General features: G+C 41.5%; 1 protein-coding gene across 4 annotated transcripts in view; it reads left to right on the top strand.

The window, feature by feature from the left end:
- Positions 1–494: 494 nt before the first annotated feature.
- Positions 495–24,558, top strand: part of DOCK8 (dedicator of cytokinesis 8) — a 125,813-nt gene continuing 101,749 nt past the window's right edge. For all 4 annotated transcript variants that reach the window (XM_060237419.1, XM_060237417.1, XM_060237418.1 and 1 more), the window contains exons 1-2: positions 495–579; positions 15,092–15,188. In XM_060237419.1, the coding sequence (XP_060093402.1) occupies positions 527–579; positions 15,092–15,188 (150 nt within the window). In that variant the 5' untranslated portion in view covers positions 495–526. The remainder of the gene's footprint in view (positions 580–15,091; positions 15,189–24,558) is intronic.

Below are 24,558 nucleotides of genomic sequence, written 5' to 3'. Positions count from 1 at the left end.
GGTTGGCTGTACCATTTCCGCTGCCCGGGGGGGGGTGCCATTAGTTAGACGCCCCCTCCGTAAGTAAAGAAAAGCTCCCTGAGCGCAGAGCAGGAGCATCTCAGCGACAAAGATTTCACCCCAGCCTGCCTCCTGCTGTACTGGCTTTCAGCAGAGGGATATATTCTTAGTGAATCACGCATTTGAAAAATACGATTTCCCTCTGCAGTAGTACAGTATCTCAGTCGTGCTCCCTCGATGCGTGGCTCCCGCCGAGGTTTTCCTTCGTCCGTGGGTGGCTGTTAAGCCAAGGGGACCTCGTGGGGTGTGCCTCCAGCGGCCCGGGGAGGCGACCGTCAGTCACTTGCAGGAGCCGGTTCCTCCCTTCTGAAGTCGTTGCTTTCAACAAGGAAGGTGGAAAAAATGCGGAAGTTTCTACCCCGAAGTGACGGGCCAGCCTTGCTTCTTTGGGCAGGATTTGATGAATAACCGCCAAACTGGGAGGACACCCGCCGGCATCCCTGCCGCCGCCGCCCCCCGCGCATGCATGGCCACTTTGCCCAGCTCCGACCGGAGGGCGTTTGCTCTGAGGCTCAACAGGTACGGAGAGGCTTTGCAGGAACTTCCCCAGTCCAGCAGAGCTGCTGACCTCTGTCTGCTGCCGCCGCCGCCGCCGCCGCAACTGGGGTGGGCAGTGGAGCGGCTGAGGCAGGCCCGGGAGGGAGGCTTAGAGCCAGCTCGGAGGTCAGCGGATCTCGCTGTGCAGTGCTTCTGGCGGGAGATGGTGGTGACTCCTGTTGGTTTTAAACGGGTACGATGAACTCTGGTTGTGTGTGTAAACAGAATCGTCTCCTGGGGATAAAAAAAAAACCCCACGATTTTATAGCCGCATTATTTGTATAGGAAGGTATCCACTCAGAAGAATTCTTTTTAATAGCTGTGTGGTAAGCGCTTAGTCAGAACTTGTTCAGAGTGCCTTTGGAAAAGGCAACAAATGTCAGGCGTTTTATGATTAACAGGTAGCTGGAAGATCCCCCCCCCCCCCCACCTTTTATAAGGGCTGGTGGATGCAAACAAATTCCTCTGGCATAGCCTAGGAGACGTAATCGGGGCACCACCATGCCTGCTGTCTTGGCTGCTTTTCGGAATGGCAGCCAAACTCTGAAATCCGCAAAACTGACATGCTTCCTCTTGCTAAAATCCCTTGAAGTGAAGGGGATGAAACCAAGTAAAGTGCTGCCAAGGCTGGAAATGTGTTCTGGGTGGCAGTTTGCACGTGTCTCATTTTAAACTCTGTGTGTTCTTAACAGCTGCAGATGACCCATAAGTTCAACAGGCACAGTTTTTCCTAGCATGGTGATACAGTGATGGGTAAAAATCCATCTGCTATATGTCTGGCTGTCACTTTTTGGGGGGGGGCTGTCAAGTAATTGCTGACTTATGGTAACCCTGCAGTTTTCAAGGCAGAGAATTAATAGAGGTGGTTTGCCATTGCCTGCATCTGCATCAAGGTCCTGGAAATTCTTAAAAGTATGCCATCCAAATACTGACCAGAGTCCTGGAAATTCTTGGTGGTCTGCCATCCAAATACTGACCAGAGCCAACCCTGGGTTGCTTCCAAGATCTGATGAGATGGAGCTAGTCTGGGCTATCCAGGTTATAGCTAATCACATAAAGGGAAAAAAGGTAGTCCCCTGTACAAGCACCAGTCGTTTCCGACTCTGGGGTGATGTTTTCACAACGTTTTCACAGCAGACTTTTTATGGGGTGGTTTGTCATTGCCTTCCCCAGTCATCTACACTTCCCCCCCCCATTGCCTTCACCAGTCATCTACACTTTCCCCCCAGCAAGCTGGGTACTCATTTTACTGACCTCGGAAGGATGGAAGGCTGAGTCAACCTTGAGCCAGCTACCTGAAACCCAGCTTCCACCAGGATCGAACTCAGGTTGTTGTGAGCAGAGCTTAGGACTGCAGTATTGCAGCTTTACCACTCTGTGCCACGGGGCTTTCATGTTAATCACATAGTTAAAGTTTAAGACCGAGTTGAAGTTCAGGAACAAAAAGTTACCAAAATGTTCTGTTCAGATTAGTTCCTCCTGTGTATCTGATATTGCAATCTTGAGCGCATTTACTTGAAAGTTCTATTAATTTAAGTGAATATGTTCACAATGGATAAGTTTTACCTAAGAAGGAAAAAGTTTGGATTTACATTTTTGTCCACCTTTTTATTTTGTACCTCTTTTTAGTGTATATTATTTTATGTTGTTCATATCCGCAATGTTGATGAAGAATTAACCAGTTTAATATTTGAATACATCACTGACCTTGTTTTAACTTTCAACTATGTGATACTAATTCTTGTGCCATTTTGCTATGCAAATGCTACTGATATGTAGCTTCCATTACAGCATGGAAAATATCTGTTTAGTATTGTTGTTTGTAGAAATCAGGTTTTGAGTTCTCAGATTTTGAGGTGGTTCCTTTCAAATCCATTTGTCATATTTTAATTTCACCCTTTCTCTGGTGAGCTCACAGTAGGGTACATGGTTCCCCCCCTCTCCATTTTTAGCCTTATAACCAACAACATTGTGAGAAAGGCTAGGTTGAAAGAGAATGGGAGTTCTCTGAGTTGAACTCCACAGCCCTAGTCTATCACTCAAACTGCAACATCACAGTAGCACTGGAAATAGCTATGTGATTATCACACACACAGAGAAGAATTTTCTAATCTATTCTTGTATAGAAATATATAGCAACCAATGTTCCCTCTAAGCTGCAGGGTCTTGTGAGCAAAAATTCTACTTTGTGAGCTACTAGCCTTAAAGCTGTGAGCTACTGGCATTAAAGTTGTGAGTTACTGCATTATTGTGCTCTGGGGCCATTTTCCCTGAGCCAAGACAAAAATGTGTGAGCTGGAGGCTAAAAATCTGTGAGCTAGCTCACGCTAACTCAGCATAGAGGGAACACTGATAGCAACCCAAAGTTCCAGTCCTTGAGAGGTGGCACCACTTTTAATGTTTATATAAAGCTGAATGGGAAGAAGAAGGAAACCAGGAGCCAAGAATCTAGCAAGAGAATGTCCTAAACCAACTCTTGAGAATGTATATTCAAGCTCACTTATAACCTCTTTGTGCACTTATAACAAATTGATTGAAAGGCAGATTTCCCTTTCAGTGTTTAACATATGAAGTAGGCATTCTGATCCATGATAATAATTATATCTAATCCTGATCCAGCTCATAGAGTGTAGATCAAAAAACACACACAGTGGGGCTAGTGACAGCCAGTGGGAATAGTTCTACAGGCCTGAGGGAAGCTCCAGGTTTGCATAAAATAGGAAATGCAAAAAAACCCAACACCCACATAGGGAATTAGAGAAAGCCAATAAATATAGAAGCAATGTTAGCTTAAGAAAAATATGTTGTTGAGATCTTGCAAGACTATACTGGGAGCTTTTGTGGGTTGTTTTTGGAATTGCTAAGCAACAGGCAACCAACAATACTGAGAATTCCAAGCCTCAATTTGTGTCAGTGTGAGGGAGAGGGCAGAGGGACAGACTAAAATTGATGAAAACTAGGAAGGAGGGGAGATAAACCTTGAAGGGGAAGGAATAGAAAACATAAAAAGGGAAAGCTGAAATGGAAGAAGGAAACAGAAGTTGAGTGGGTGAATGAGGGGGATAGAGGCTGTTAGGGGAGAACAAAAAGATAGGTAGTTAGGTGGGAGAGAATGGGAGATGCTAAAGAACCACTGGGGGGGGACAAATAGGAAAAGAAGGCATGAGAACAAGATCCACCACTTGTACAATTGTAAACATGAAGTACTACTCTCTCTCTCATACACACACATTCATGTTATCTGTTTTCTTGGGTTGCTCAACATGGCTTCTGTGAATTCTTCAAGTGAGAATTTTTTATTGCCCATAATACCAGGGCACTTTCTCTTGTGTGCCTGTTCTTTAAAGCAGGGTTTCTCGAACTTTTGAGCCAGTGGGCAGCTTTGGAATTCTAGCACAGTATGGTGGATGCAGCCACAAATGGCTGCTTCAGGATGTGGAACCAGCTACAAAGTTTTAGCCCCAGCTTACCTTCAGTCACACAGTGGAGATCTTTGTGCTTTGGTGATGGTTGCTGCCAAAGCAACAACTTAAAAAATCTGCACAGCCTATCTCCAGTGGCCAGTCAGAAGCCTTACTGGGCAAAAGCCCCACCTGGCCCTGAGCAATGGAAATTTTATTGAATGCTAAAAAAACTTTGTTGGTGGGACTTTATGCTCCAAATGGTGCAAAGGACATTTTTTTTAAAAAATATTACGCAACATCTTGATGAAGTGACTTATAAGCAAATTTTGTTGATGGGGGACTTTAATGGAACAATCCAGAACACAATAGATAAATCGGGGAAGAAAAAACTGATAAAGAAGGGGAATTGCCAAAATCTTTTTTTGAACTGGTTAAACAAGAGAGTTTGGAGGATATATGGAGGAAGTTCAATCCTGAAGTACGGGACTAGACCTTTTTTCAGCCAGATATAATTCTTTTTCTAGAATTGACATGTTGTGGGGTACCAAAGATCTGGGATTTATATCAAAGAAGATAGCGATCTTACCCAAAATAGGAACTGATCATACCCAATAATGTGGATTACAAAATTGTCTAAAAAGTCGAGAAGATGGAGGATAAATGAAGATTTACTGCAAAATAAAGAAATAGTGACATCTTTAGAAAATGAAACTAAAGCTTACTTCCAAGTTAATGATAGAGAAGATATAGAATTTCAGACGGTATGGGATGCCTATAAGGCAGTAATGAGAGGAATATTAATAACTTTGAATAATAAAGATAAGAGAGCAAAAGATAAACAGATCTTGGACATTCAAAATGAATTAAGAAAAAGGCCAGGGAAAAAGAAAATTATAAGGGAGATTACAATATTGCAAACACAAATGAGACATTTGTTAAATAAGGAAATGGAATGGAATTTGAAAAAATTACAACAGAAATCTTTTGAGGGAGCAAACAAGCATGAGAAGTACTTGGCTTGGCAACTGAAGAAAAAGAGAGAAAGTAAAATTATTAACAAAATTGTGGCTGATGGGAAAGAGATGGTGGACCAAGAAGGAATAAAGAGAGAATTTTTTAAGTATTATGCTAATTTGTTTAAGGGTGTTAAAGTAAAGAAAGAAAGGATTGAAACGTACTTGCAAAAAATTAAAATAGCACCCTTAACTGAATATATGGAAAAAATTTTGAATGATCCAGTTGAAAAAATAGAAATTGAAGCAGCGATTAATGCAATGAAATCTGGAAAGGCACCTGGACCAGATGGTTATACAGCAAAATTTTTTAAAATGCTTAGAAGAATCAGTACCGAAACTTCAAAAATTGATGAATGCGATAAGATCAAATGGGAAAATATGTAATACATGGAAAGAAGCTGTAATTTCGTTGATCCCAAAGGAAGATAGAGATGTCACGAATGTAAAGAATTATAGACCAATTTCATTCTTGAATAATGACTATAAGATATACACAAGAATCCTGGCAGAACGGCTTAAACAATATTTAATAAATTTTATAAAGGAAGATCAGGTGGGTTTTCTTACCAAAAGGCAAATAAGAGTCAATATTAGAACTGTTGTAAATATTGTAGAATATTATGAAAGACATCCAGAGAAAGAGGTTGCATTATTTTTTGTCGATGCAGAGAAAGCTTTTGATAATTTGAACTGGGACTTTCTGTTTGCAGTAATAGAGAAAATAAAGTTGGGGGAAAACTTTATAAGAATGATAAAGGCAATATATACTGAACAACGTGCAAGGTTATGTATAAATGCAGATCTCACGGATGAAATGAAAATTAGCAAAGGTACAAGACAAGGTTGTCTGCTTTTGCCATTGTTGTTTATAATGACTCTTGAAATGTTATTGATGCAAATACAAGATGATCAAGGAATAGAAGGAATGAGAATTAAAGGTTTTACCTATAAATATAGAGCATTTGCGTATGATATAATGTTTATAAATGAAAATCCTACACAAGTAACTCCTTTGTTGTTAGATAAAATACAAAATTTTGGAGAATTGGTGGGACTTTATGTTAATAAGGAAAAATCAAAGCTTTTATGTAAAAATATGCAAGCAATTAAAAGGAATTGCAAAGGCTAATGGGATGTGAGGTTACCTCTAAAGTAAAATATCTGGGTGTGGAAATAACAGTGAAGAACATTGATTTGTTTAAAAATAATTATGAAAAGTTATGGTGTAAAATGGATGAAGATATGATAAAATGGAACAAGCTTGGGAGAATAGCTGCAATTAAGATGAAAATTTTGCCGAGAATACTGTATTTATTCCAAACTATCCCGATTGTGAAAGACAGCAAACAGTTTAATAAATGGCAAAGAAAGATTTCAGAATTTGTATGGGCTGGAAAGAAACCAAGGATTAAAATGAAAGTTTTAACAGACGCTAAAGAAAGAGGAGGATTCCAATTACCAGATTTAAGACTATATCATGAAGCAGTTTGTTTGGTGTGGATAAAAGATTGGGTGGCGTTATTGAACAGAAAACTTTTAACGCTAGAAGGTCATGGAAATAAATTCGGCTGGCACGCTTATATGTACTATGGGAAGAAAAAGATGGATGGTTTTTTTTCTTACCATTACATAAGAAGTAATTTGCTAAATATATGGATGAAGTATAAGAAATATGGCGATGAGAAAAAACCACTATGGATAGTGCCTGCAGAAGTAATTAAAATAACAGCTGATCTAGGAGAAGGAAAATGGATGTCATACAATCAATTATTGAAAATACAAAATAGAGTTGAAAACTGCTGAGGAGCTGAATTATAAGTATGATTGGTTTCAAATGCAACAAATAAAGAGTTTGGTGGAAAGTGATATTAAAACTGAAGGAATAAGATGAGAACAAACAGAAATGGAAAAAGTTCTGCTTGGAGATAATGAAAAATTAATTTCGAAAATCTATAAGTTACTTTTAAAATGGTGTACGGAAGATGAAGTAGTGAAATCTCAAATGATTAAGTGGGCAATTAATGTAAATAAAGAAATACAGATGGATACATGGAAATATTTGTGGAAGAACTCTATGAAACTCTCAACATGTCAGAGTATCAAAGAAAATTGTTTTAAGATGATGTACAGATGGTATATGACTCCTAAAAGTTGGCAAAGATGAACAATAAGATGCCAGACAGATGTTGGAAATGTAAAAAACATGAAGGTTCTTTCTACCATATGTGGTAGACTTGTGAAAGAGCGAAAAAGTATTGGCAGATGATTCAACAAGAGATTTCTAAGATCTTGGGATACGAATTTAACAAAGTTGCAGAGACTTTTCTGTTGGGATTACAAATGGAACAATTTCCAAAAGAAGATAGAACTTTAATCTGGTACTTGCTCTCAGCTGCTAGGACATTGTATGCGCAGTTGGGAAGCAAGAAAAAATACCAGAGAAATGGGATTGGATTGTAAAAGTTATGACATGGAGTGAAATGGACAAGTTAACAAGAACCTTAAGAGACTATAATTTAGAAGTATTTAAGATGGAAAAAGTTCAGAAGATACGTAGAAAAAGAGTGGAAAATAAAAGGGCATTGGGCAATTTTTGATAATGATTAAGTATAAGAGGGAGGAGGATATGAATTTTGGTTCTTATTAATTAAGGGTACCTTTAATAATAATGTTTTAAGTATAGTACACCGGTGGGGGTCAAGTAACGGGAGGAGGGGGAGGTAAAAAGTAATACATGGGATAGAGGAAAAAAGTAGTTATTAATGATGAAAGAAATTGAATATATTACCATATGTTACTAATAAAATTGTTTGAAAATTAGATCCTCAGTCCATCAAAGTCAGTATTGTCTACTCAGACTGGCAGCGGCTCTCCAGGGTTTCAAGCTGAGGTTTTTCACGCCTACTTGCCTGGACCCTTGTAGTTGGAGATGCCGGGGATTGAACCTGGGACCTTCTGCTTACCAAGCAGATGCTCTACCACTGAGCCATTGTCCCTCCCAGATAAGGCAGGACTGTGAACACAAGTTTTTATTCTTCTTACAAGCCTCTGCTTTACTTTCTCCTCCATTTTTCTTTCTCCATCTTACTCTGCCCGTATTCCTTTCAGTATTGAGGCTCTAGTCTGTCCAGCAACAGACTACAGTTTCTCTAAAGAGACAAACATCTAGATATCAAACATTAAACAAGTTACAGCTCTTAAAGTGCAACGCCTTTTCCTGTTCTACATCACTTCTGCTCAACTTAATAAGCTTCAAACCTTATCAGTCAGTGCCAGAAGGCAAGTGAGCACTAGATTCTTTATGGGAGTAAGAAGCTATGTATCCACGCTAGGAGCTCCACCCACTTATGGTGTTATTATGGGGGTGAATGGTGGAGTTTGAGGGAGGTAGAGAATTCAGCAGTGATGTGATGCCACAGGGCCTCCAAAACTGCTATTTTCCCTGGGGGAACTGATCTCTAGTCTGGATATCAGTCATAATTCTGAGAGAACTCCAGTCTCCATGTGGAGGTTGGTAACCCTGTCCTTATAGGCCCTCAACGTGCAACAATCTGTATATCATGCTCTAGTGCAGCGGTGTCAAACTCGTTTGTTACAAGGGCTAGATTTGACATAAATGTCACTTTGTCAGGCCAGGCCATATGTGCCATAAAATGTAATGCCAGGTACAGGAGATATAAACTTTATAAAGGACTGTCACACAGCAGGGGGACCAGGAAGAGCCTTCTTTTTACTGGCTGCCACCACTCTGGTAAGGATCTGCATGGGAGGGCCCAGAGCACCCACCCAACCCCTGTATCTTCCCTATTAGCAAGTACCTTTTAACTGTGACTGAAGAGACATGAGGACCCAGGCAGTTTAATAACAAGAAATGTAATATAAGTGCTCTACAACAAGTGGGTAGTAAAAAATTTAGTGCAACAGTGAAATAAGAAACAGTAAAGGTTGTTGTGAATAAATAAAAGCTCTGACACGTCTGACTAGATGTTCCCTTCCTATTACCAAACAGACTCACCTCCTTAGGTGAGGGAACCCTTCAGCTGCCTTTTCTCCAGAGAGAACCTTTATCCCTGCATCCTTTGTTGAGATAGCAAACTATCCTCTGTATTTTATTGTTTTTTATTATTTCCTCTCAGGTCCTACCCATTCTGGGCCAGTTTTCCCTCCAAAAACTCTGCTACCCAATCAGAGGGAATGCAGGGATCCTGGGAGATGTAGGCCCACCAGCAACTCCAGGTCTTTAGGCCACACTAGATTAGGGTTGCCAAGTCTAATTCAAGAAATATCTGGGGACTTTGGGGGTGGAGCCAGGAGACTTTGGGGGTGGAGCCAGGAGACTTTGGGGGTGAAGCCAGGAGACATTAGGGGTGGAGCCAAGATCAAGGCTGTGACAAGCATAATTGAACTCCAAAGGGAGTTCTGGCCATCACATTTAAAGGGACGGCACACCTTTTCAATGCCTTCCTTCCACAGGAAATAATGAAGGATAGGGGCACCGTCTTTTGGGACCCTCTGGCCCAATCTTTTTGAAATTTGGGGGGTATTTTGAGAAGAATCACTAGATGCTATACTGAAAATTCAGTGCCTCTAACCCAAAAAACAGCCCTCCCAGATACCCGCCAATCAATTCTCCATGATTGTCTATGGGAATAAATCTCCATAGGGAATAATAGAGTTCCCAGCAAACATTCCCGCCCCCCCGCTTTCTGACGACCCTGAAGCGGGGGGAGGGCCTCCAAACCGGGGGATCCCCTGCCCCCACCTGGGGATTGGCAACCCTACACTAGACCTAGGATCATGACAAGGACAAAGGCAAATCCAATTAATATTATTTTTTACTCAAAATACAAATATGCTTAAAATATTAACTCTCCTTACTATATGTCCTTAAATTATCTTCCTGATACCCACTCTCCCACTTCCATCGCCCATTACTCATTAGCACTGGGGCAGTATACAGTTAAGAGAACAAAATGCAGAGCCTCTGACATCTGGCAATAGAGGTAATGAACAGTTACTTACAAGCCAGATAAGAGCCCCGGATGGCTGGTTCTGGCCTGAGAGTGATGGGCCATATGTTTGACATCCCTGCTTGAATGTTATACATGTTACAGTTTTATGGGAACTAAATCTGCTCATCTGTTCAGTACAGTTTCTGTTTACATCTACAGGAAAAAAGTAAAGCATTGCTCTTGGGTCCTATGTCCACTGATAGGGAGCCTGTGAGGTGGAGAGGGAAGCAGTTGGTAGCTGATGGTGATATTTGTTGGCAAGATGTGCAGTTTTAACTTGATTTATATGTTTTAACTATGTCAGCCGCCCTGAGCCACTTGTGGGAAGGGCGGGATACAAATCTTAAATAAATAAATAAATAAATAAATTTAACTGTATGTGTTTATATTTTAAGCCACCTTGGGCAAACTGGAAAGACAGGATATAAATATTTTACACGAATGTGTATCCTTGCACAGGGCACACAGAAATGTGCTGCGTTAGCATACAAAACTATCCTATGAACACTTTCCACTGAACTAGATTCTGTATAGATCTGCTCAGGACTGCTCTCACAAGCACAAATACAGACTCAGTGTGAAATTACGTTCCCAGCATACAAGGCTCACTTCCATTATCACTGTGCTCATCATAATTATGGGTATTTTGAGAAGAATGTGCTTTATTATAACAGCATTTTTCAAAAGTAAAAAAATCTTATTTTGTGGCAATTCTGAATGTTTCTAAACTTTAATGTTAGGGGCTAACCTTTGTATAATTAAATTGCAATAGATAGGAACTGTTTCTCTTCTAGTAAATCCTTAACAGGATAGCAAGAGGTAAAGTACAAGTAATCTTTTTTGGTCCCTCCTGCTAATTCATGTAAGAGTTAATTTGCTCTTGTGGGACCTTGTGATTTCTGAAGTGATTCTGTTGTAATTGCAGCCATTAGGAAATATCCAGTTCACTGATATCAATGGGAAAGTATACTCCTCCAAAAGATGATAGCTATAAAGAAAATTAACATAGGAAGGGAGGAAAGATTCCTAGACTCAGAGAAAGAATTGTAGTTGGCAATTACTTATGTTCTATTAAAGTTTCTTACTTTTATTCCTTGGTCCAATTCCTCAGTCATTTTTTTTTACAAGGTGGGGGGGATGAGGCATAAGGGAAGCAAAGGGATCACTGGTGCCCACTACACTAATGGTGAGTCATCCAAACTAAGACACTGTGTTACTGCCATAATTTTTTTCTTTCAAGTTATGTTCTTTGTAAATACAGAAGCCCTAATACAGAAATGAGGTAGTCCAAACTTATTTTAGTCAGAATGAATGGGGTCAAAATGCATAATCCAATCACAACATACTATGAAACAATCTATTATTTCTCTGTCAAAGGATAATACACATATGATTATTGGATTTTAATACAATGCAAAAAATGAATATCCGCATAACAATTCTAGTTATGCAAAAATTAACATGATCTAACAAGTGATTTTGTTTGTTTTCCTCATCCTTACATTTAATGCAATAATAAAATGTGTGGAATGACAGGAATTCTCCCTAAGGCTTTGTCTATATGAAAGTGTTCTCCTTCAGGCACTTTTCCAGGATCCCCTTGGGTGAAAAAGTGCTTGGTCCTAAGGAGTGAAAGTGTTTATTGGCCCAATTGGCTGAGGTATTGGCTTCATTCACCCTCAGTGCCGCATAGCAAAATCTGATTGGCAGCAAAGTGGAGATGATGATGTCATGTGCCCAAAATGATCCCTGGTTATAATAATAATAATAATTTTTAATTTATATCCCGCCCTCAGGTTAGTTTGGATCACTATATTAAAAAGCCTGATGGGAGAAAAGGCACTAAATAAACAGCAGATCTGGATAAAAATATTTTTTGGGGGTGAAATTTTTTAGACATCTACTCAACTTGTGCTATTTTTACCCTAAATATGTTTGTAAATATACTCCAATGGGATGCTAGAATGCCATGTCTCAGCACATGCCTTATTCAGAAATCTTTGAATTAAAAGTAGATAGATAGATAGATAGATAGATAGATAGATAGATAGATAGATAGATAATTTTATTTGTATCCCGCCCTCCCCGCCAGAGCAGGCTCAGGGCGGCTAACAGCATCATTTAAATTCCAACTATACAAAGAAAGGCAAAGAAAACAAATTACATTTAAACATTAAAATTCTGATTAAGTTTAAAATTAATTAATTAAATTAATAAAAGTGCTAATGCTATTTGTTCTTTTATGATGGCGGTTATCATTAGCAATTTCTTTCTTCGTCAGCGAAAGCCAGTCGGAAGAGGAAGGTCTTGCAGGCCCTGCGGAATTGTTCAAGATCCCGCAGGGCCCGCATTTCCTCTGGAAGTTGGTTCCATAGGTTCGGGGCTACAGAGGAGAAGGCCCGGTTACGGGTGCATTGCAGCTTCACCTCTCTCGGTCTGGGAGTAGTCAACAAGTTTTTTCCGGCTGACCTCAGTGCTCTCTGGGGTTCATATGGGGAGACAGGTCCTCGACCATATAGGGCTTTAAAGGTAATGACCAGCACTTTGTAACGAACCTGGTATATAACTGGCAGCCAGCGCAGCTCGCGCAGTCCAGGCTGTATGTGCTCCCATTTAGGGAGCCCCAGCAACAGTCTAGCCGCTGCATTCTGCACCAGCTGCAGCTTCCGGGTTCGGTACAGAGGAAGCCCCATGTAGAGGGCATTGCAGTAATCCAATCTCGAGGTGACCGTTGCATGAAGTACCGTTGCCAGATCTTGGCGCTCTAGGAAGGGAGCCAACTGCCTTGCCCACCTTAGATGGAAAAATGCTGACTTGGCAGTGGCTGCAATCTGGGCCTCCATTGATAATGAAGGCTCCAGTAAAACTCCCAGACTCCTAACCCGGTGCGCCGCTTTCAGCGGCGCGCCGTCGAGGACCGGAAGAGGTATTTCCCCTTCCCGAGCGCCCCGATTGGTGCGTACATTGATGTAGATTGATGGTACATTCCTAAACACATTGCACTTTTCTAAGCTACTTGATTTAAATGCATTGTGAATTGTTGTTTGAGTACTTCCGCCCCTGCTTTTTGTTTTGAATTGTTTTGTTAGCACTTACAAGAGGGACACCCACTTGTGGGAAGGACTTGTGGGGAGCATTTTATTTCACTTGCCCAATATATTCTCTTTTGCTTTCCTGGAAGCCCTCATAGCCTGTTCTCTTTTCCTGCTTTCTTCTCTCCTTTCCACTCAGGAACAACCTACCTTTATCTACTCTCATCTTCATCTCCTTCGCTCTTGTTGGGAAAACTGCTCAGTTCCAGCTGCTATGCAGTGCCAGCCACTGGCTCACTTGCACAGTTTGCAATGCGGATTCCACAAGGCCTTGTGGGGGAGCACCTCTATTTCCCCTGCATCTCTCTCCCCACACTGTTTCTTCTTTCCTTCCTCTTGACAACCACCATATTTGAGAGCCAGTGTACCGTGGTAGTTAAGAGCGGCAGAGTTTAATCTGGAGAGCTGGGTTTGATTCCCCACTCCTCCATTTGAAGCCTGCTGGGTGATCTTGGGCCCATAACAGTTCTCTCAGAACTCTCTCAGCCTCACCCACCTTGGAAGGTGTCTGTTGTGGGGAGAGGGAAAAAAAGTGATTGTAAGCCATTTTAAGACCCATTAAGGTAGAGAAAGCAGGGTATAACGACCTTCTTCCTTTTTTCATTCCCATTCACCCACTATACCCTTATCTTCAGCTATATGTATTATATATTTACATTATTTATACCCCACCTTTCTCTACAGTGGGTATCAAAGCAGCTTACATTATTCTCATTTTCTCCTTTTTGCCCACACAACAACCATGTGAGGTATATTAGGTTGAAAGTATGTGAGCGGTCCATAATCACTCAGTGAATTTCCACAGCAAGATGAGAATTCAAACCTGGATCTCCCAGACACTACTCTGAAGTTCTAACTGTGTTATCACACTAGCTTTTCATAAGGTGGCTGCTGGGGAACAGTAGCAAACAGTCAGGCCTAGTTGAATAATGGAAGTTGGATAGTATCAAGTCTCCCAGAAGTTGCTTCCAGGCCTAGGGTTGCCAGCATCCTGGTCGGACTTGAACTCCAGACGACAGAGATCTGTCCCCTAAAGAAAATAACTACTCTGGAGGGTGGAATCTATGGCACTATATTCAGCTGAGGCCTCTCCCCTCCCCAAACCCTGCCCTCCTTAGACTCCACAATACTGCCAGAAATTTCCCAAACTAGCCACCATAGTCAGGCCTGTCCTTGATGAATCCTCCTTCAAAAGCCAAAATATACCTGGAAAGGGTCCTGCCACCTTCCCCTGCTTTTTACTGGGAGAACCAAGCTTGGACTCTATGGCTGCTTAGCAACAGCCACTGAGGGTGTGTCTGTTGCTTAAAGCAACAGGTGCTCTTTGTATCATTTTTTAGATTTTTAAAAACCACCCAATGTGGTTCAAAATTTTTTTGCAAACCTGGGGCTGTCTTCCAGTTTGTAGAAAGATCGTGCCCATTCACTGCTCCAGTCACCAGATCTTAGTATCCAAATAATTGACCAACTTGGCTATTGGAATATAAAATGATGATATTTGATTTGGGGAATGAAATATCAGTGAAGCAAAAGGAACTATATATGCATTAGAGCAAATATATATTTAAGCAAAAGGAAATGTATATTGTCAGCTTAACTCAGTGTTTAATTTATGGAAACAGGAACAAGTTAGAGCAGTTAGCCTCCATATAATGATGATGACAAATTATTTCTATTGTGTTTAAGAATTCTGTGAATACAACTTTCTTTCATGGTTACTTCCTCTTTCTTCTTTTTTATCTTTACTGATGTCTACAGTCCTTTTAGGTACCTGTTCTCTCAATACTATACAGAGAAGACTCTTCTAAGTGGTGGAAACTCTTCTAAAGAGAACTTTTCTCATTCTCATTGGAAGATACCTCTGTAGTTAAAATGCCCAGAAGCCAGTACAGTAATCCATATCAAAATACTTAAGTGTGTTTCATTGCTACTTCTCACTAATGGATGATTTCTCTTTTTTAATGTTAAAGGCATTCTTCTGCAGAAATAAGAAGGCAATTTGTGCATCCAATTGGACAGTTCACCCAACGAAGCATCAGTACTCCTGGTTTCTCTTCTAGTTCTCTAGTAAGTATAAAGATGGTTGCACATTTTTCTCTGCCAAATTATATGAGCTTAGTTTTGGTTGCACAAAGTAGGAAACACAAATGTGTGGAACCTGATGAGGGGAAAAGATGATGTGGAAGCGAAATATATGGATATGGAAATAGTGGGTAGGCAAAAGGTTAATCACCTCCTTCAGTATCTTTGCCATTCTAAAATCTGTTCTCCAGAAGTTGCTTCTTTTAAAAACTGTTCCAGAGTTCTGTTAAGGCATTTTGCATGTACCATATATTTAACACCTGTCAAAGGTAATTGTGTTAAACATATGTAACTAGGCAGGAGCCTGCAGACTTAGTTTGTAGAGCAAATGGACTAAAACTGTTAGAACTAGTTTTTACCATATATAACACATATAAAAAATGCTATTACCTAAAGATGATGTTAGTATCACCTGAAGTAACTAAAAGCAATATTAGTAGATCTGAAATATCAAACAAGAATGCCATGGTAAGGCTTACTTAGTGTAATAAATTTATATGTAAAATAAGGTGCAGGGTGTCTGGGGTGCCACAGACAGATATATCCTGCAAATATTGTACAGTCAGGAGACAAAGAACATTTAGGATTTTAAAGCAGAATTCTGATTAAATGCAAAATTTCACTTGCAGGTTGTATGTTGAACAAGCAGGAATCAGAAGTATAAGCTTCAATATGATGTTTAATTACAGAACACTGGAATAATTTTAGCTCAGTCTTATTTTCAGTCTTACAGTGTGAGGTTGTCTTGCTTCATTTGCTCTATGTCCCACGAAGTAATTTTGTTGCAAATAGCTTCAGAGAGTTTTGCTTTTGCTGGTCTGAAATAAGTCTTTCCAAATAACTGTAGTTCTCATTTGCATCAGAACAGCCCCACAACCCTCATAGTTCAAAGATACTTCCTTTCTTTTGGTGCTTGTTAAAGGTAAGGAAAATTTAGTGACTGCAGAAATTTTGTTAAATAAATCAAGATCTTCAGAGCTTTAACTCCATGTTTACAAGAATGAGCAGGTGTTTGAAAATCTATAGTTTTGGTAACTGGAACGCTAAAATAGTGTTCACTTCCTGTCTGTTGAAGCTAACCTCTCTCATGTTTTAGTCATTTCCTCAATCTGAGCAGTTGTGGTGCTTAACGTCCTTTGTGGTTATTCACTGGAGGGGGAGGGGACTTTTTTATGCTTTAAAAAATGTTTGACTTCATCTTGCAAAAGCTGTATCTTAATTCCGGCATCCGCCATTTTGTTTGCTATCAAAATGTACCATTGCTGCTGATTGTACTGTATGGAAAAGGTATGTTTGATGTTGGTGATCTGTGGTTATTTTTGTATGATGTTTAATTTGCTTTTAACTGGAGAAACCCTACTGCTTAAGTTTATTTAGCAGCTTTTTGCTTCTACATTGAGTAGACATTTTATTATAAACACTTTGTTAACCTTTTCACACATTTAGTTTTCTTCCCTAGGAGGCATGGTAAACTTTAGAAGTGAAAAGCACAAAATCTTAAAGTACAGTATTTCTACAGTTGATTTAGGTAAACAGAATACTTGAGAATTTTGTAATCAATCCTAAATTGATGTTTTGCTTTTTATAAGGGAAAATATTATTTTGTTTTTCCATTATCAGCACATAAATGTGGCATGGCCTTTATTTATCCATCTGCATACATATTTTAATTATATATACTAATTATTTTAAAAATTGCCAAGCAAAGTGATATTCCACCCAATACTGTTGTGAATTCCAGTGATTCTAAGTGCAGCATAACTGCTGTGCAAATATATGTTTATGTGGTGCTTTGCTAGTGAAAATATGCATAAACCTGCTTTCAGTTATGTACACTGAATTTTGAGGGACCTCAAAAGCATAAACAAAAGAGCCCCGTGGTGCAGAGTGTTAAAGCTGCAGTACTGCAGTCCTAAGCTCTGCTCATGACCTGAGTTCGATCCCTGGTGGAAGCTGGGTTTTCAGGTAGCCAGCTCGAGGCTGAGTCAGCCTTCCATCATTCTGAGGTTGGTAAAATGAGTACCCAGCTTGCTGAGGGGAAAGCGTAGATGACTGGGGAAGGCAATGGCAAACCACCTCGTAAAAAGTCTGCCGTGAAAGCGTTGTGAAAGGAACGTCACCCCAGAGTTGGAAACGACTGGTACTTGCACAGGGGACCTTTCCTTTCCCTTTCCAAAAGCATAAATAACTGATATTTTCGAAGTAAGGACATCTTAGATTTATCTCTGTGATTGTACCAAAAACAATTAAAACATCAATGTGACAAAGACTTTTTGTTCTTAAAGAGACTCTCTTTGTCTGAACAGTGTTATACATGGCCTCTTAGCCTATAGTCATAAATCAATGGGAGTTAAGCAGCCCAGTTGTTTGCAGGATTGGCCTATTATGCATGAGTGTTTTCCCTCACTTTCACCACGCATGCCTGTCAGATTTTCTTTGTAGTTCTGCGTTGATTTTTCTCCCTTCAGTGCTCCGTTCACTTTCTGATGGGGAGAAATTTTAAAAGGCACCATGTAAGGTCTAGTTCCCTTTTTGAAGTAAGTTCCCTGCTGGCATTGGCTTGAAAGATTGATTGGAGAGGAGGCAAATAATAATGTCACCTGTGACAAAAAAACAAAAAGAGGATTTCAGTGCTGCATGCAAATAAAATGGGTTAGATCATTATTGCAGAATGAAATTGACATGAGATGTTGAGCGAGAGACACTGGGATGGAAAGCGTAAAGCTTTGAAAACAGTTTTCTCTTTAACGCTTTAGTGAACAAAGGTGGAAGTTTTTTTTGGGGGGGGGGGCATTTTGGCAGTCTCTGGAAGCCTAACATTAAAACAGCAGCTGAGCCACATGGATCTTCTGCAAACCACCTAATTTAGGAATAACTTGGGAATGATCCATTTGGAGGAAGACTGCAATCTGCATAGGACAGGCTTTGAAAAACTGTCATGATCACAACCAGTGTGCAGGATCAAATTAGAGAATGACAAAGAGAAAACTACACAAATTTGCAAGGAAGGGTAGGAAATTAGCATTACTGCAGCTGCACTTGGGCATTGGCAAAAATACCCCCCCCCCATTTTTTTCTTTTTAGTGGCACAAGACTAAAAAGCTCTCCAGAGTTTCTGCCAGAGAACTTCTTCCCCAAACAAATTGCACACGTGTGAAAAGCATGGTGGAGTTACAGCTGAATTTGCACAAGTATGCACATGTACGTGCACTCACACACACACACACACACTGCCAATTATCAGAGTTTGCAATGCCAGTTCTGCCTGCATAGAACTGTTCTGTACACTCAGCATGTTTCTCCATATTATGAGTTCATGTGACTCCTTTGCATTTTTCACAGTGGCGCATAACACATCAGAGAATTCCCTAGCATTCTGCAATAAGGAAAAGGAGGCTTTGCAGCTGTATGTCAGTTTTTTAAAAAAAGTTTTGTTAATTTTAACATTAGGTTTCTCCCCCTTTGCCTGCCTTCTTTTCTGCTCCCTTTTATTCAGTGAACAAATGCTAAAATGCTAAAACCTGAACCACAAGGATTTAAATGGAAGGTGCTTGCTGGATGCTACTGCACAACTGCAATGGGACAATTGCATAAATTAAAAAAAACCTTTGGACTCACCCCACACCACAAGTGATGTTCCTCTTTGATCTTGAAAAGTGCAGTTTTTTAATTGTAGCTGCAGAAGAAATACACTGGAGGAAAAAGAATGATGCCTAAGGCTGGAACAGGACCCCAAGTCAAGATTAAAGACATATTGCTGCGAAAATCTGCAGTAAAATGTGCTTACATAATGGGCCATTGTTACTTCTTGCTCAGCCCTCCTGTCCTGGGAAAAGAGCAACCTTTCGCGCTGCATGTAGCAACCTCCAGCGCAAGCTTAGAGACATTCAGAACGAGTGGTGGACCAAGCTTGCAGAGAGAACCCAGCTGTGTGCAGACACTGGTGATTTAAGAGGGTTCTACGAAGCCCTGAAGGCAGTATATGGTCCATCATATCAGGCTCAGAGTCCCTTGCATAGTGCAGACGGCCAAGTGCTCCTCACAGACAAGGCATCCATACTGAACCGGTGGTCGGAGTATTTTCAGGTTCTCTTCAGTGCCAACCGTGTAGTTCAAGATTCAGCAATCCACCTCACCCCACTTCAACCGGTGAAAACAGAGTTGGATGAGATCCCCACCCTAGAAGAGACTGTTAAAGCCATCAAGCAACTGAAAAGTGGCAAGGCAGCGGGAGTTGATGGAATTCCACCAGAGATCTGGAAGCATGGGGGCACAGTACTACATAGCTCACTTCACAAAGTACTTGTCACCTGCTGGGAACAAGGCAAATTACCACAGGACTTTCGCAATGCAATCATCATCACCCTATACAAGAACAAAGGGGAAAAGTCAGACTGCTCCAACTACCGGGGGATAACCTGCTCTCCATCGCAGGCAAAATCCTTGCCAGAATACTCCTGAACAGACTGGTGCCCGCCATTGCAGAAGAACTCCTCCCAGAGAGCCAGTGCGGCTTCAGAGCTAACAGGAGCACCACCGACATGGTATTTGTTCTCAGGCAGCTCCAAGAGAAATGCAGGGAACAGAACAAGGCTCTGTATGTGACTTTTATCGACCTTACCAAAACTTTCGATACCGTTAGCAGGAAAGGCCTGTGGCAAATCTTGGAACGTTTAGGATGTCCCCCAAGGTTCCTCAGCATGATCATCCAGCTACACGAAGACCAGCGAGGCCAAGTCAGACACTGCAACGACCTCTCGGAGCCCTTCCCAATAGGCACAGGTGTAAAGCAAGGCTGCGTTCTCGCGCCAACTCTCTTTACGATCTTCTTTAGCATGATGCTTCAAAGAGCCGCAGTAAATCTAGATGATGACGATGGTGTATACATCCGCTATCGCACTGATGGCAGCCTGTTCAACCTGAGGCGACTAAAGGCACACTCCAAGACAATGGAAAAACTCATCCGAGAGCTACTGTTTGCTGATGATGCTGCACTCGTCTCCCACTCGGTATCAGCTCTGCAGCATATGACGTCCTGCTTTGCAGAGGCTGCCAAGCTATTCGGCCTAGAAGTTAGTCTGAAGAAGACAGAAGTTCTCCACCAGCCTGCACCCCAGGAAGATTATCACCCCCCCTGCATCAGTGTGGGTGAATCAGTTCTGAAGACAGTCCAGCAGTTCAGCTACCTGGGGTGCATCATCTCCTCAGATGCCAAGATCGACAAGGAGATTGACAACAGGCTGGCAAAGGCAAACCGTGCATTTGGCCGACTGCACAAAAGAGTGTGGAGCAACAAGCATCTGAAAAAAGGCACAAAGATCAATGTTTACAAAGCGGTTGTGATGACAACCCTCATCTACGGCTCCGAATCGTGGGTTTTATACCGTCACCACCTGCGACTCCTTGAGCGCTTTCATCAGCGCTGCCTTCGCACCATCCTCAACATCCACTGGAGTGACTTTGTGACCAACACTGAAGTCCTCAAGCGGGCGGAGGTTACCAGCATTGAGGCACTGCTGTTGAAGACGCAGCTGCGCTGGGCAGGGCATATTTCTAGGATGGAAAACCACCACCTTCCCAAGGTTGCCCTGTATGGCGAACTCTCCACCGGCCATCGAAATAGAGGGGCACCAAAGAAGAGGTACAAGGACTCCTTGAAGAAATCCCTTAGCACCTGTCACATCAACCATCACCAGTGGTCTGACCTAGCCTCAGATCGCAAAGCATGGAGGCACACCATCCACCAGGCTGTCTCTTCCTTTGAGAACGCACGCATAGCTGGTCTTGAGGACAAAAGGAGATTGAGGAAGAATCGCACTGCTACAGGACCAACCCTAAATCAGACTTTTCCCTGCAGCCGCTGTGGCCGGACCTGCCTGTCCCACATTGGTCTTGTCAGCCACCAGCGAGCCTGCAGCAAACGTGGACTATTGCACCCTTCTTAAATCTTCGTTCGCGAAGCCAAGCCGAGAGAGAGACTTCAGTAATCTGAAATTGTATAAAAACCCTCAGGCAGGTTGTGCTCCTTTTAAAGAAAGCTTGTGATCAAACATTTTTTGGCATGGAGTAACAGAGAATTCAAGAACTTTTTCTTTGTATAGCTATTGTCTTGGTTGTATCTAATGAAAGATATTAAATAAAATCCATGCAGAGTAAGGTAAATATATTTCAGTCTCTGAATCTGAGAGACAGTAATATTGTTGGAGCAGATTTCAAATAAACTGAAAAGTCCTCCAATTTCAGGGAAGATGTTGCTGCCTTAGAGGACTTGGAAGGGAAAATGGTTCCAATGTGGTCAGGACAGGGAAGATCTGGGCTTCCCTGTACACATGGGTGCCACCCTGGCTTGTTGCCATCTGTCTCAAAACATTGCAGCATAGGAGGGTTGAAAAAGATTGGATGCAAGATGAAGAGGTTCAGCATGTTTCTGTGGGGAGCAGGTGGAGTAGAGTTGCCAGTTCTGGGTTGGGAAACGCCTGAATATTTTGGGTATGGAGCCTGCGGAAGGGGAGGTTTGGGGAGGGATCTCAGCAGGGTATCATGCCATACAGTCCACCTTCCAAAACAACCATTTTTTCCAGAGGAGACCAGTAGTAGTTCCAGGAACTCTCCAGTTACTTCCTGGAGACTGGCAACCCTGGGGAGGGCTGCTTCCCAACAGCATTCAAACTGGAGAAAACAACCCATAATTACCCCTCTTAAGCAAAACTTGTGGGATCCTTGAGAAGGGCCTTGAAAAGCAAATGATTAGGTGAAAGGGCCACAGTGTTCAGCCAAAGAATACATTAACCAAGGTGTTTGAAATAAGGTCTATGAGACCATCAGGGTACTTGGAGTAGGCCTTGTATTGTAATACAGATTTGGTTTAGCATAAAAACTATGAGATTGATGCCATGGTTTAGTCCTTACATTGATCAGAACTAGCCTATGTTTAAGGGCTGTATGAAGTAGCAAGGAGTTGTCTGTGAGCTACTGCTGAATGCCTGTCATTCACTTCTAACTGCGGCTGATATCCACCCATCAAGAGGTCTTTGAATGCTTTTACTTGGCAGATTGCCCTGAGCTGCAACTAGATCAACAGTTCTCAACAATCAGCATATATTTCCCATCGTTCTGTACCAAAGAACCTGACTTCCAACATGATAGAAATAAAAAGCCCCCCCCCTTTTTTTATTGAAGAGGAGGATGTGTATATGTTTAGAGCAGAATTGTCAGCTCCAGGATGGGAAATATCTGGAGATTTTGAGGGTGGAGCTTGGGGAGGGAATGGTTTGGGAAGGGGAAGGGCCTCAGCAGAGTATAATGACATTGAGTCCACCATCCAAAGCAACCATTTTCTCTGGAGAAACTGATCTTGGTTGCCTGGAGATCGATCTTAATAGCGGGAGATTTACAGGCATCTGTTGTATTTATCATTTATGGAAAATTGTAAGGACATACAAAATGCAGTAGTATTGCTGGAGTAAATTTTATTGCTCTGGCTTTAATCAATAATACCTTGCAGACAGGGTCAGCAGGAAGCCACACCAAAGATGCTTGCTAGTGGGTAGGGGGAATGGGGGATTAGTAAAAACACCGAGGTTACTGGTAGTATGCCAAAAGCTCACCAGTGGATGGATGGCAAGTAGGATCATCAAGAGATGGCATGTCACGTTTGGGGACTGAAGGACAGTAAATTCTTAGTAATTGTTATGAAAACCCTGTATCTCACATAGACGGCTTCTGCGTATTACCAGTTCAAAACCACTGGTCTAGATAGTGTTGGTCCAGTATGCCTTGAGATCACTTCTTCACAGTGTCTGTAATAGTCACATGTTAAAAAAAGTAATGCTGTTGTGAGACGTCAGTTCAGTGTAGTTGGTGGAATTGGTGAGTAACCCTTATCATAGAGACATCTAGGCTAAGAGTTACAGATAAAACCCTTTTTTATTGTTAAGTGCCTCCAAAGCTGTACCAGTGGCCGTTCCATTGAAGAATTGCTTCTTTGGCAGCTTTAGTTATTACTACAAAACTCCTGTGTGTGCTTACAGATACAGTTTAGTTAAACCATGCAAAGCTCTCCTAGAGATGGGAGAGCTGTTGCATTTTTTAGTTATGGTGGGAGATCGGTTGTATTTTTCAGACATGGTTCTTATTTGAGGTACTTCCTTAGGAGTTGCTAATATTAATTTAAATCTGGAAATTAGAACCCAAATGCATTTTAGGGAACTGAAAACTGGGAGTATTTCCCCCCTTGAATATTATTAAAGATGCTCATCTTACGCAACCTCTAGACCAGGGGTGTCAAACATGTAGTTAGGGGGCAAAATCAGACCCCCAGAGGGTGCCTATCAGGCCTCCGAGCAACTGGCTGTCATCTGCTTCCTTCTCCCTGTATCTTGCTTCCTTCTGCATAACAATTTACTTTGCAAGGCTTGCTCAATGGCACAGGAGCTACAGAGCAAAACCTCTATTTTTTCCATTGGCTGAGGCTTCTCCCTTGAGGAGGAAGGGGGGGGGAGTCAGAGCTTGTTTTTCCAGACTCTTTCAATTGCACAGTAGAGCTACTGAGCCAAGCTTCCCTTCTATTAGCTGAGGTTTCTCCCCCCCCCCCCCAGTCCCCTGGGGAAGGAAGGAAAGAGCCACAACTTCCTTTGCCCAGTTCCCTGGATCCCATGGGAGAAATACAAAGAAAGCACCTTTAAGACCAATGAGTGCTAACATTTTAAGCATGTTTTAATTGTGTTTGTGTCCTTTATAAAGTTTATATCTCTGCTACCTATCTTAAATAGGTACACACGTGGCCTGGCCCAACATGGCCTGGTCCAACAAGGTCTCATTTATGTCAGGTCCGGCCCTCCTTAGAAATGAGTTCGACAGCCCTGCTCTAGACAGTTCAGTTTGCTATCTTTCTGTCTGCATGTCCCTTCTTAATCTATTTTCTTATCTGGTCCCTCAGTGTTACACAACAGCATGGTTAGAAAAGCCATATACAGAAGCCTGGGCCCATTCTGTTAGCTAGGATTTACAAGATTTCCCTTATTTCAAGAGTTCTTATTTCAGAGCAGTGATTTCTGAACATTATTCCTGCAAAGAATAATAATAATAAAAAAATTCCTACAAAGAACCCCTTTCATCCTGAATGCATTCCTTGAACCCACTGTGCATTCTGACATAATCTGTTCTGAAGCTAGGGTTCATAGGAAGCCATAAATTAATTTAGTTCATGTGAAGCACATATGATTTTTTCGGCTTTCCTCTTGCTCTGCGTCAACTCAAGAATACGTTGAATGTGCTCAGCTGCACGTTACAGAGAAAAATCAGTAGCCACTATTGTCTGCCAATGAAACTAGTGTGCTTTTACTGATCTTTTTGT

Source organism: Heteronotia binoei, chromosome 4, assembly GCF_032191835.1.
Source record: "Heteronotia binoei isolate CCM8104 ecotype False Entrance Well chromosome 4, APGP_CSIRO_Hbin_v1, whole genome shotgun sequence".
NCBI classification, from domain to species: Eukaryota; Metazoa; Chordata; class Lepidosauria; order Squamata; family Gekkonidae; genus Heteronotia; species Heteronotia binoei.
The sequence above is the reverse complement of the archived record's forward strand: the minus strand, read 5'-3'. Positions and strand labels throughout refer to the sequence as shown.